Source organism: Myotis yumanensis, unplaced genomic scaffold (assembly GCF_028538775.1).
Source record: "Myotis yumanensis isolate MYYU_CA2020_CCGP unplaced genomic scaffold, mMyoYum1.0.hap1 SCAF_6, whole genome shotgun sequence".
Taxonomy (NCBI): Eukaryota; Metazoa; Chordata; class Mammalia; order Chiroptera; family Vespertilionidae; genus Myotis; species Myotis yumanensis.
In genome coordinates, this window is record NW_027223757.1 from 26,045,488 (window position 1) to 26,059,289 (window position 13,802).

The 13,802-nt window shown below is 44.2% G+C and overlaps 1 protein-coding gene across 2 annotated transcripts in view; it reads left to right on the forward strand.

Annotated features, from left to right (window-relative positions):
• Window positions 1–2,476: 2,476 nt before the first annotated feature.
• HECA (hdc homolog, cell cycle regulator) overlaps window positions 2,477–13,802 on the forward strand; it is a 45,617-nt gene continuing 34,291 nt past the window's right edge. Inside the window, exon 1 of one of the 2 annotated variants that reach the window (XM_070417795.1) lies at window positions 2,477–3,043. In XM_070417795.1, the coding sequence (XP_070273896.1) occupies window positions 2,773–3,043 (271 nt within the window). In that variant the 5' untranslated portion in view covers window positions 2,477–2,772. Of the gene's footprint in view, window positions 3,044–5,512; window positions 5,541–13,802 lie in introns of those variants that run through there. The other variant, XM_070417796.1, reaches the window with a different exon arrangement.

A 13,802-nucleotide genomic window follows, 5' to 3' on the forward strand; every position in this document is an offset into this window, starting at 1 on the left:
AAAGTCATCAAAAGATTTTAAGATCTCTCAGCTACCTCTAGTGAGGGATAGCAGTAATGAAAGTAAGCTAAGTCTGAACTCATTATCTTTGTCCACAGTTCCTACTATACTGTCCTCCCCCCGACCCCCTCTGCCAGGTCTCCATTTAATGAACAACCATCATCAATTCCTCCAGTTTCAGAATTTCTTGACTTCACTCTCTCCTTCATCTTTCATATTCAGTGGCTACCAAATTCTGCTGCATCTACCTTCAAAGCATTGTCCATTTATTTATTGATGTATTTGTCGTCATTTATTACATACCTGCTGTGTACCATGTGTGCTGTGCTAGGTACTAAGGATACAAGGGCAACTGAGACAGACAGTTTCTGCCATCAACAAACTTACAGTCTAGTGCAGCGGTTCTCAACCTGTGGGTCGCGACCCCTTTGGCGGTCGAACGACCCTTTCACAAGGGTCGCCTAAGACCATCCTGCATATCAGATATTTACATTACGATTCATAACAGTAGCAACATTACAGTTATGAAGTAGCAACGAAAATAATTTTATGGTTGGGGGTCACAACATGAGGAACTGTTTTAAAGGGTTGAGGACCACTGGTCTAGTGGGAGCCCAGACAAGAGACAAGTAAATAGGCAATTTCAATACCATGTATGCAAGCTGGTGGGGAAGGTACAGGGTGCACATAGGGACAAATCTAGCTTTGGGATTTCAGAGAAGACTTCCTAGAGAATCAATGATTCAGCTGAGACTCTAAGGTTTATAAAAATGTAGGCAGAAGAAGAATACTTCAAGCATTCTCCATTAAACAAAATTTCATTGGACACTTACTGTGTGTCAGGCTTTACTCTAGGCTCCACAGTTAGTTAGAAAGATAGATACCATCCTGGCTCTCCTAGTGCTTACAGTGGTTCTCAACCTGTGGGTCGCGACCCCTTTGGCAGTCGAACGACCCTTTCACAGGGGTTGCCTAAGACCATCCTGCATATCAGATATTTACATTACGATTCATAACAGTAGCAACATTACAGTTATGAAGTAGCAACGAAAATAATTTTATGGTTGGGTCACAACATGAGGAACTGTATTTAAAGGGCCAGAAGGTTGAGAACCACTGGCTTAGAGGATGTCAGGTGGGGAAAAATAGACTTGAAAATATAGGCACAGAATATCCAACCAGCAATTGCTCCTGAGTATCCATCCAGCACTCCTCCCTGCAGCTCCAGGCTCTGCTATGGACTCTGCAATGAATGCCTAGAGTTCCCTGTTAGAATCCCTGCTTAGTGAGCAAGGGTACTCTTCCCTGTACTTCCCTGCCTGTCTCTATATGCTTTGGAACACAGTCGCAGAGCCTTTACTGAAGAGCTGGGTTAATTAAAGATCGCACTATAGGAGGGGAAAACTGTAAACTGTCAGCTAACATAGTTTTTCCTCCATGGTTCATGGGGAAAAAACCTAATGTATACATTCAACAAATATATGCTAGCTGTTCCATGAGGTGCTCAAGACAGAAAAAATCTCCTACACTATGGAGCTTTCATTTGAGTGAGAAGGAGATAGAAAATAAGTAAACATATAAAATGCCAGAATAATTAGAGATGGATGAGGGAAATAAAAGTGATACTTCTGATAGCTCTTCTCAGAAGGCTCCTCAGTTATATCACTCTGAAGGAAGTGACATGTTGGAGTTGGGACCCGGGGGATGGGAAGGAGCTGATATGCAAAAAGCTAGAAAAGAGTTGCATAAAAAGACCATGTGCAAGGCTTCCCAAGGGTCTCCTGCCCTTAGGTCATTGCCTCTCATCACAGGTGTCACCTTCTAATCTCTGCCTGCTCACAACGTGGCCACCTATCTTTCAGGACAATTCAGTCCTATCCGCAGGCTTAGTTGGGTATCCTACCCCAAGCAGGGCCTGCTTCTGGGTCACAGGCAACATGTAGTTACATCCTTGGGTGGTGAGTCCTGTTTGAATGACTATCACCACTAATCTGTGATGGCTTCAGGGACCCTGCTGTTCACTCCCATTGTCTAGAAATTCAACCCTATTTCTGCAAGTATTGAATCTAAGGCTGTTCCTGAAATGGCAACGCTTTTTAATGGATTATTAATCCAAAATCTGAAATCCTTTGTTTTCCGTTCCTGTTCTTCCCACCCGCCTATTTTTCCGAACCATCGTGTGCTAAGCTTCCATCACATGGAAGTCAGGAGGCCACCGAATACCTTCAGATACCATCAGCCTGGCGATCCGGGCCATTTCAGGAAGGGCTGTTCCCGGACTCCGGGAGCTGCGGAGGCCGGGACTGAGAGCGCCAGGGTGACGTCACTCGAGGGTGGCCGACTCAGCGCGGGGCGTGATGTCACGCGGGCGGGCCGGTCCGCCGTGAGGTCACCTGCTGGGCGCGGCCAGGCCGAGTCCCCAGTGACGTCACGGGCGGGGCGGGGCCAGAGCGTGTCAGCGAAGCCGAATCAAAACAAGCCGGAGACCCGCCTTTTCCCTCCTGCCCCCGAGCGTCTCGCTCGCGCCCCGAACCCGAGGCGCCCTCGCGGCTGCGAGCCTTGGTGCCGCGCGCCGGCTCCTGGAAGCCGGGCAGGGCGCGGCGGCGGGATGGCGCGGCGCGGGCTGCGCGGTTAGACGGGTGCGGGAGGAGCCCCCGGCCCGCGCCCTCCATTCTCTCCGTCCCGGAGCCGGCAGCGCTCAGGGTCCCGAGCGGCCGCGCCGCGCCGCGGGGAGCCGCCTTCGCTGGCACCGGGCACCTGGACGCTCCCGAGATGCCCAACCCCAAAAACAGTAAAGGCGGACGCAAAAACAAACGCGCCAACAGCAGCGGGGACGAGCAGGAAAATGGAGCCGGAGCCCTGGCAGCGGCGGGCGCGGCGGGCGCGGCGGCCGGGGGGGCCCTGGCGGCGGCGGGCTGCGGAGCGGCGGCGGCGGGCGCGCCGGGCACCGGAGGCGCGGCGGGCACCGGAGGCGCGGGGACGGGCGCCGCCAACGCCGCCGCCGCCGCCGCGGGAGCTGCAGCCGCGGGCGACTGTAAGAACGGTAAGACGGGGCGACGGGGCGGGCGCCAACTTCCTCCCCGACGGGGACGGCGCGGTGGCGGGGCCGCGGGTGGCGCGGGCGATGCGGGGACAATGCGAGAGTCAGGAAGTGCGCACCCCGCCCCTCCGCCCCGCCGCGGCTGCCCGGGCCCGGACCCCACGCCTGTCGGCGGCGACGGGTCTGCGGCCCCGGCTCGCCGGCCGCGCCGCGCACCGGTCGCGCGCCCTGGCCGCCTGCGCCCCGGAGGACGTGGGGCGCCCGGGTGCCCGTCTGCGGCCGCGCTACCCTCGGGCCCTGCTCGTGGTGCCCGCGCTGGCAAAGCCTCGTGTGTGCGCCCGGGCCGGAGGGAGAGGGAGGGGGTAGAGCTGCCCAAGTTGAGAAGAATGATCCGATTGAAAACTTAGGCACCAGTTCATTCTTCACAGCGCTCCCCTCACCCCCCGCCCGACGGAAGAGCTTGAAAGCCCAGCAAATCCGGGCTGGCTGAGTCCATGGCCACAGGTGAAGCGGCCACAGAGACATTTTTACTGTAGGGCGTGCGTGCGTGTGTGTGTGTGTGTGTGTGTGTGTGTGTGTGTGTCGCTCTTTAATCCTGTTGCTCGCTTGAGGAAGGAAGAGAATCTGAACTTGACTTCCGTTCTCAGCCCAGAGTTAAAAAAAAACAAAATCCACTATTCAATTCTGCTTCACGTTTTTAGAAGGAAGCCTGATACTCTTAGGTAGTGCCCGAGTGCACCTTTGGAGGGGCACACACAGAACAGCGAAGATGTGACAGGGTTGCTGATGTCACGACAGGGACAAGGCTTTGCTGGAGGGTGCGAGCACTGCACTTACTTGGACAGTTCCTTTGCATGCCTGTTGTGGTCAGCCAGATTTTCCCGGAAGGGAATACAGGTAGCTTGTAATGGAAGAAGATTAAGATCTTTATTTCTGGCTTTTAACTTGGAGCTTTCAGCTCTTGAATCCATTCTTTATGTACACCAGTCCCTTTTTAAAACGGGGCACCTGCACTTAGAAGAAACCCACAGTGAAGTGTTGCGGGTTAGAAACAGAACAGTAGGCCTCATTGGCTGTGCCTCTGCAATATGGGCATAGGGAGTTTCCCAAATACCGCATATGTGAATATTTAGGTACTACGGCGTTTGGCCAGACTGTCTTCTCCGTGTCCTGTTGTTTTCCTGGCTCTAAACTTCATTTTGGTTTTGATGTGACAGAGGGGGAGGAAGACAGACTCCTGGCTCAGCCATTTAGAACTTTGTCATCTTGGGAAGGTCAGTCTTTCTGAATCTCAATTTCCTTGCCTGTAAAATTTTTAAAAAAGGAGAGAGAAATATACTGATTATATTGTCCCCCTCAGAGGCTTATTGTGAGGCTCAAAGTGTCCTTTCTCCACCCCACCCCTAGTCCTTGTCGTTTTAAAGGCTTGTTACTTTGGTAAGAGCTTCAGTAAAGTTCCTCAAGAAAAGTAAGTGATAAACAATGATTGCAGTCATTCATTCATTCAAAAAATAGTAAGCCCTTGCAGTTACAAGTACCATGTTAAGTATTAAAGGGGATAGTGGTAATCAAGGGAGAGGGCATGGTCCTCATGGAGCTTGTATTCCTATTCTGGGGGTGGTTGTGGCTTGCCCTGCTGTTTTTGTCTTTTTGGAAGCTTCAAATTAGTTATTTCCTTTTCTTCTTTGTCCAAAAGATTAGACCACTTTGTGGTGGTGTGAGGAAATTTTGTTTTTAGGCTGGTGGTATCTCCTCGTTTGTAAACAATGTCCCTATTAACTCTCCTCTGAAAAGGCAGAAGCAGGTATATTTAGCAGTTCTGTATATATCTATGTGAAGTTACGTATTTCTGATTTGGAACTTGTATTATTAATTGAGTAGGGGGAAAAGGGAAGAAATGGGCTAAACATTGCCACAGTCAGGGTTAGAGAAGCTACAAACTTAACTTGTATTAGAGCTGTACGCTGAAATTTATGATCCCAAATTCTTGGTGCTGACCTGGTGTGAGATCTCAGTGAATGATCCACCTTCATTCGAAGAACTCTTACTGCAGTTGATAGTAACTGACCTTGGATGCTGAGACCTCCTGTGTGCAAAATGGGTAAATAAGGAAATTGCAGATGCTTTTCATTTTACCATTTAAAGCTGTACATTACAACATAGGGGTGGGAGAAGTAGCATTGTGGACTTTTAAACGAAGGGGCAAAAGGTATGTGCCAACTCTCGAAATCAACTGATAAGGCCCAATTATTTTGATTTTTAAAATGATATTAATGGGACTGTTTTTTAAAATAGATATTTTTATTGATTTCAGAGAGGAAGGAAGAGAGAGCGAATCATTGATCGGCTGCCTCCTGCACGCTCCCCCACTGGGGATCGAGCTGGCAACCCGGACCTGTGCCCTGACTGGGAATCGAACCATGACCTCCTTCTTCATAGGTTGACGCTCAACCACTGAGCAATACCAGCCGGGCTAATGGGACTATTATGGAATTTCTAAGTATATTTCAAATTTTTTTACTTAACTGATTGATACTAGATTTTGTGATAATGAATATTACAAATCAAACAGTTCTTCCAAGGATGTAGTAAATCTACATTCTATTAAACTTTAGAAGGTTTGTTCTCACTGTTTGAGTCAGTTGTGATCTGCATTGCAAGCATACAAACTTAATGACTTCACTAGAAGTTAATAATATTTATTTGTAGTTGTTTAGAGTTTATAGAATGGTTTCATGTCTTCTTGGGCAGTGTGGCCGCCAGGACAGGGTAATATTAGTTATTAGTTACTCACTGTCAGTAGGTATAAATAACTACTTATCCTAGAAAAGCAGATTATTAGGAAGTTTGGTCTGGTTGTAGTTGAAGAAGCTGAACTGCTGCAATTTTCCATCTTGGATAAGTTGAATATTAATAGTAAGGATTTTGTATCCCAATAAGGAGTTTATTAATACATTTGTATATTTATTTATTTTAATCCTCACAGGAGGATATGTTTTCATTGATTTCAGAGGGAGAAAAAGAGAGAGAGAGAGAGAACATCAATATGAGAGAGAAACATCAGTTACCTTCCATATGCACCCCAACTGGGGATAGAGCCCACAACCTGGGTATGTGCCCAAACAGGAAATTGAACCCACAACCCTTTGGTGTACTGGGCAACACTTCAACCAACTGAGCCACATAGGCCAGGGCTGTTAGTACATTTTTAGATACTGTTTGTTTATGTTTATGAAGCTTTTGGCAGGGATTATAGTAAAAGCACTATCCTCCTCCTACATAGTAAACATCTGTCTGCACATACTTTGATTGTAGGTGGACAAGATTTGCCAGTCATCATTTTTAGGATGTAGTAATCACACAGTTGATTATGACTATGCAGTTTCATTCTGGAATTCTGGCTCCATTAGACCTCCATTTTTTTTGCTTCAGGCCTAAAAATATATGAACCCTTGATCATAGTATCCCATTTTCAGTGGGCCTAGATCCCAAATCCTTTTGGAAGTTTCTGTTTTCTGAATGGCCATGGTTTACCACTCACTCCTGCCTGCCACCATAACCCCTGGCCTGCTGAGTCTGCCTCAACTCATTTAACAACTCTTTCTAGGAAATGGAATTAGTTTATAATAAAGTGATTGGCTTTGCATTGGGTAGACCTAGATTCACATCCTGGCTCCTCAAATTACTTCCCACGTGGTCTAGAATAAGTCATTTGACTTCTGTGAGCCTCAGTTTCTGCATATTTAAACTGGGGTTATAGTGCCTACCCATATCTTATACAGTAAGATATCTCTCTCTATTTACCTATTATGTATGTAATACATATTACATACTTATATGTAAGTATGTATGTCTATAAACAGTGTCTGAGTTATAAAATGAGCTTACTAAATGTTAGCTGTTTGTCTTAGGTCCTGGAAATAGTCTCTGAGATGGAGATTGACATGTAGTTTACTGTGGCTGCTCTTGGCATCATTACTAGTGGCTGAGTGAGGGGAGCAGGGCAGGGGGAGGAATTGAACTGTGATGCAGTGATAATGGAGCTCTGGAGCTGGGATGGTCCTGCAGAGTTATCTAACCTGGAGGCATGGGGGCAGGGCCTTTAAACCTTCCCTCTCCTACTGACTGCTTATTCGGACCTGGGCAGCCTCAGGGAAGAGGGTCTAACCCAGGGGTGGGCAAACTTTTTGACTCCAGGGCCACAATGGGTTCTTAAACTGGACCGGAGGGCCGGGACAAAAGCATGGATGGAGTGTTTGTGTGAACTAATATAAATTCAAAGTAGCCGAAACCGGTTTGGCTCAGTGGATAGAGCGTCGGCCTGCGGACTGAAAGGTCCCAGGTTCGATTCTGGTCAAGGGCATGTACCTGGGTTGCGGGCATATCCCCAGTAGGAGATGTGCAGGAGGCAGCTGATCGATGTTTCTCTCTCATCGATGTTTCTAACTCTCTATCTCTCTCCCTTCCTCTCTGTGAAAAATCAATAAAATATATTAAAAAAAAAAAATTCAAAGTAAACATCATTACATAAAAGGGTACGGTCTTTTTTTTTTTAGTTTTATTCATTTCAAACTGGGCCGGATCCGGCCCGCGGGCCGTAGTTTGCCCACGGCTGGTCTAACCAGAAGGTCTCTTAGCTGGAGAGCCTCTGTGGAGAGGGACTGAATTGAGAGCCTTTGGTTCCAAGTGAAGGAGAGCCTCTCTTACTCCCCTAGCATTATGGGTTTCCTCACTTAGCTCCATTTACCTGAAACACAGGTGTGGGATGGTTCTCACGACTAAGTAGGCTTCATGGGCCAGGTTGGGAGTTACCAACCATCATAACATTGTTTTGATGGGAATATGTGTTCTGAATTCCATATATCTGTTTACAAATAGCTTTTTAGAGCACCACCTGTTCCTTATAGACTGACTCTCTCTCTCTCTCTCTCTCTCTCTATATATATATATATATATATGTATGTATATGTTTTGGCCAACTTAGGCTTATATCTATTGAAAGGAAAATGAAGAGTGCTTGCTGTTTATTTTCTAATCAAGGAATATTTATTGAGGGTATAAAGTATATAGACCACCATTGTGGTCTTGGAAGACATTTTCTTGCCTTATCTAGAAATTACTTTTGTTGGATCTTGAAAATATCTGCTACTTTTGATCTTGTCTTTGAAATCCACCTTTGTAATGGGCATTGGTAGAAAATATTGCCTAATTCATCAAAGTTTCATCTTGTGCACTTTGTTTATTATAGTAAGAACTATTCTGTGCTCTGCTAATGGTGTTTTATTCACAGCCCTTACTCTTTCTCTCTTTACTTGTTGCAGGACTTGGGCTTAAATTCTAGAAACTAAACCTTTGATGTTAGCTTTCCTTCAAGTCCAAGAATATATATCATCTGTAAAAAAACTGAAAACAATAGATAAAACTGGGAACTCTCTGCAGCTTAATCCTCCTCTGAGCAATTTAAAGAACTTGAAGGTACCGAAAGGGAAATTTTAGGGAAAAAAAAACTGTCCTGATTGATTTTGATCACCAGCTATTTAATATTTTTAAGGGATTGATTCAATTAAAGATATTTTGTCAGTTCATTATTTTACCAGTCATAAAATGGGCATTATGGAAGAAAATTTAAAAAAAAAAAATAAAGGGGATAGGCAAAGTTCTTTTTTACTTTCTAGTCAAACACATAATCCCACCAGTTAGATCACCATTGTTAACGTTTTGATATATATTCTTGTAGTCTTAAAATTTTTGTTCTTACAGACAGTTTTTGAAAGAAGAGGATCGTATGTTTTACTAGAGGCCTGGTGCACAGATTCGTGCACTGGTGGGAGGGGCGTGGCCTGCAGGGATCAGCCCATTGAGGAACAGCCACTCATCCCAGTCAGTGGAGTGGTGCTCCCACTGTGGGAGTGCACTGATCACCAGGGGGCAGCTCCTGTGTTGAGCGTCTGCCCCCCCTGGTGGTCAGTGTGTGTCATAGTGACTGGTCGACCAGTTGTTCTGGTCGTTCTGCCATTCGGTCACCGGGCTTTTATTATATAGGATAATCTGCTTTTTACACATACAGTATTTTGTGGGCATTTTAGCAGAGTCAGAAATTTACTGGTGTGTCACCACTTTTTTTTCTTGTTAATACTCACCTGAGGATATTTTTTCATTGATTTTTAGAGCGAGTGGAAGGGAGGGGGAGAGACACAGAGAGAGAAACATCAGTGTGAGAGAAGCACATCGATTGGTTGCTTCTTGCACTCACCCCGATGGAGCCTACAACCGAGGTACATGCATAATGTGCCATCATATGTCTGCATTTGATCATTCTGCTATTGTTTGATCTTTAGGTTCTGCTATTGTTTGATCTCTAGGCATTATCCAATTACTTTCTTAGGATAAATTCTTACCTGTGGACTTGCTATGTCATATTATTATGACATAGCATAATATGCATATTATTATGACTTTTAATACATGCTGACAGATTGCCCTATAGAAAGGTTGTACCAGTTTAACCCTGCTGTGGTCAGAGCGTCCTTTGCTCATGGCCTCGCTAATCCCTGGTTCTTACTGTTTTAAAGGCATGCTGGAGAATTGCTAGTACCCCCAAATGTGTCCGCAATAGGCGGGCCTCATTGGATCGACAGCCTGGAGCAGATGCTGCCACACTGAGGGGGACTTTCCAAGCCTTTATGGATTTCTGCTGGGGACTTATGTGCTCTTTAGTGATTTGGTGGTTAACAGGTTCAACAGAATATTTAATAATGCTGAATGATATTTTAGAAGGTGGTCTTAGTGAAGATAAAAGCATAGGCTTTGAAATCCTGTTTGTACCATTATTCTAATCTTCAGAAGGAAGGCTGAGCATTTTTAAAGTTTTAGTCAAAAAGCATGTGTCTTGAGCTGACCTGGGTGTAAACCTTATTTATAAGGGCTACAACTTACGAGCAGTGTTACTTTGGGGCAAGTTACTTAATATTTTTTGGTTTCCACTTTCTAAATGCAGCCCTTTGGAGTGTTTTCGAAGATTAAGAAAAACATATGTGAAAAATCTTGGCACAGGGCCTGGAAGATATGGTTACTGTCAACAATAGCTTTATAAATTTAATGATTTTTTCCAACCTTATTCAGTAACAAAAAGCTCTTAAACTGTTATGCTCTTGAGAACCGACACTGAGACAATAAGGTGGTGGTGAAGGGTCTGTGACTATTATAAGAGAAAAAGACTGGTATTTACAGGTTTTTATTCAAGTACTGACTTAACTATAAATAATCTGTTCTTTCCTCACTATCTTTCTCTGATCATAGTTTACCTGGAAAAATCAGATTATTTAGTTAAAAAAGAAAAGAAAAAGTAAAAAGCGAAGTGTGAAAATGGTTACATCTTCATTTCTTCATTCAGTCACTTATCCATCTTGTATATGTTGAGTGCCTGCTATTTGTCAGGCATGTGTTAGGCTGTGGGATTACAAGGACAAAAGAACTGGGCCCGGGGTTTTTGGCATCGATGGGAGCCTTTATAGAAACAAGTGCAAGTAGGTAATTACATGTACTATACAAGGGCAGCTATGAAATAAAGTGCAGGATCTTCTGAGGTGGTAAAATACTGGATTAAATGTGGGGGTTGAATTCAGTGTGAAGATGTGGAGAAGTGAAATGAGCATGTGGAGTTGAAAAGTAGCTGAAAGGAGTTCAGGAGCTCAGTGTGTTCTTTAGGGACCAGCCAGAGCTTAATAATACCCTGTCTTCTCCAGGCAACAGTTAGAATAATTCATTCACTAATTTACTTGTTCATTTGTTTGCTTATTCACTGTTTTGTTCATCTATACACTCATCCATTACTAAACATTTATTATGTGCTTACTGTCTTCTGTGACTGGAAGTATAATGTTGAATTGTACCTATGAGTATCAGAATCTGCACCCCCCACAGGCTCTCGGTGAAGCTGGGATAGAGACATGTATGTAAACACCGGAGTCACGATAATGTGCTGTGGGTGCCCAGTGGGAAGAATAATTTGTTTGCTGGAGGAGGGACAGTTGAGCTGAGTCTTGCAGGAAGAGAAGCAGTTAGCTCTGAAAACAGAGGAAGGATGTTTCAATCAGAGGGAGGTGGGAAAGAGCCTTGAGTTCTGGTTGCTGCCAGGAGTTTGTGGCTGGTTCGAGGTAGGACTCAAGGATGGAAAAGGAGGGAGCCAGCCAGGCAGTCAAACCTGGATGTTCTGTAGCCAGTGCAGAACTACCCCTGAGGCATGTCAGGAGGGACAAGGTCAGTTGCATCTGCAAAAGAAAATAAATATAGATTGTTGACAAGCTAGTCAAGGATCGGCAGTCCAGCCTGCCATGGACCCTTGATTGTGGTTTTTCAGTAAAGCAGTAGGCAGGTTGCACATACTGCTGTTTTTGCTCAGCAGGGTGATAGTGTCTCCAAGGCTGCTGTGTGCGAAGTGTGTCTTAATTGTGGGCACCAGCATCCCTGTGCTTCCGAGCCATAGGAGGTTAGCTAATTGAGGTTAACTTCAGAGAACCAAATGCCAAGGGAGAGTTTGGGGCCATAGGAGCACAGAAAGGCTTTTCTCAGGGGGCGGGAGGTAGGGCTGTCCCTGTGGTTTATTTTTCATACTTTGCTACAAAGTGTATATCTATCTCTATGCCAGGTTGGACTAATTATCTTGGTTTGTCATTTTGCTTTTATCATCAAATCAGTTTTAAAACAACGAACTCATGAGGGGGGCGGGGTAATTGTTTTGTACAAAGTGACTGTATGTGTGTTTTAATTCTGTGTTTCAGAATGCTTCCAGTTTTCAATAATTGGTGAAATAGCAACTTGCTTTATTTAATCAACATGATGTTTTAGCTTGATTGTACTTGAGAGGTTTTTATAAACTGACAAAAAGTGCGTAGCTTTTGTATTACTTAATAATTATATGTTCTGATTTATCAGAAGTAGAAAGGGAAACAAATTATTTCTGCTAAATTATACTTATGAGGATAATATTTGAAAACAGTTGCAGGAATTAAAGTTAGAAATAAGAAAGATTAAGAGGAAGTTTAAAGAAAAGTGAGGAAAGAGGAAGACATAAAGAGGAAGTGTTAAATGTTAATCATGTAATTGACTGTAATCAATAAGAAAGTTAGTATGGTTCTCATATATACTCATAATACAGTGTATTTCACAGATTTAAATTGTCAGAGAAGAAAAACTTTTTCTCTACCCTCTTAGGTTCAGTATTTGGAGGCCTGCAAATTAAACTGACAAAAGATAGATTGCAGAGAGAAAAATCAGATTTAATCACAGAAAAAAAATGTGACTCATAGGGGCTAGGGTTTAGAATTTGTGGCGTATATACCATCTTCATAGGAGAAGGGGAGGGGAGAAGGGCACTTATGGGAAAACAAATGACCTAATAATAGAAGGGGAGGGAGAGAAAGGACACCTTTAGGAAAACAAATAACTTCTTGGAAAGACAAATGGTTCTTAGAGAATAGCTGGGAGATATGACACTTTTGCGTCAATGTGCGGTTCAGTGTGGCCTGGAGACTTATCTCTGGTGATAAGAGTCAGTCTTCCCTGGTTGCTTCTAGGGAGGGGGTTTATGACAATTGAGTTCTTTTGAGAGGCCTTTCTTTTTGGCAGGTAGGAGATTTCGGGAACTCAAATGCCTTCAGCTCAAAATAGTTTTTAGGCCACAATGGCATATTCTGGACCCCATCAAAATATATCGCAACTCAAATCATGTTACCCCTATAATAGCAATTATAGATAGTCAGATAGCAAGAGATAGTATCATAGTTCAGGATTTTTATTTTTCATTTCGTTGGAAATTTATTAGAAATAGAGAGCCTTAAGGCATATGACTTTATAAAGTTGATAAAGAGGATGAATTTAGACAAAAGTTAGTAGGATATCAAATTGCTCATGAGTAAGGGAGATATTTGCTAAATTTTAAAATGTATATTTTGCCCTAAGGGTAAGCCCAAGTTTGTTGATGCTTTACCTCATGTCTCTTCAAGTTAAAGCACTCTGGAGAATCTTTTGACATTGATGCTGAAACTGAATCACAATCTATTTTAGGTTTCTAAATCAGCGGTCCTGAATGTAATGATTATTTCAGTATAATTCTTAGTAGAACTCTGTTATAACACAATTTCTTATTAAAGTGACACTCTGCTTGTTATGCCCGACAAAACTCAATGTCTGGGGAGAAATGGAAACAAACTGGGGAATGTACAGAAGCAAGTTCTGGCTATTTTTGATTGGCAGCAGGTGCCGTTTGTAATCTGAGAGACTGAGCCTGGGATGGTTGGTGACGGTTGTTAATGAACACACACAGTGTGCCAGAAGCCATGGAGAGAGCCTGGCATTGAGAATAGGAAGTGTCTTCCAGTGGTAGAGGCAAGAATGTGCACGCCTAACATGAGGCAGCTCCAAGAATTCTTTCCATTGGTTTCCAGCTCCTCAGATCTCTTCTTATCTGGCAGCACTTACGTATACACTGCCGTAACGTTAGCCCTGTAGTGATATGGTCCGACTCTTAGGCCTTCAGTTTTAGAGGTCCAGGTGAGGTTTTGCAGTACAGAAGCCAAAAAGGTTAGATTCCTGGGTGGTAGGTGTGTTGGTGCTTCAAAACCCATAGAATCAAAAGAAAGGAGAAGTGACTGTTCCCAGTGATAGGAACGATGATGATACTACCATTGCCCTTTATTGAGAGCTTACTAAGACCAGGTGTGACACCTAGCAGTCTGCAGTCTAGGTTTGAGGACGAGGACAC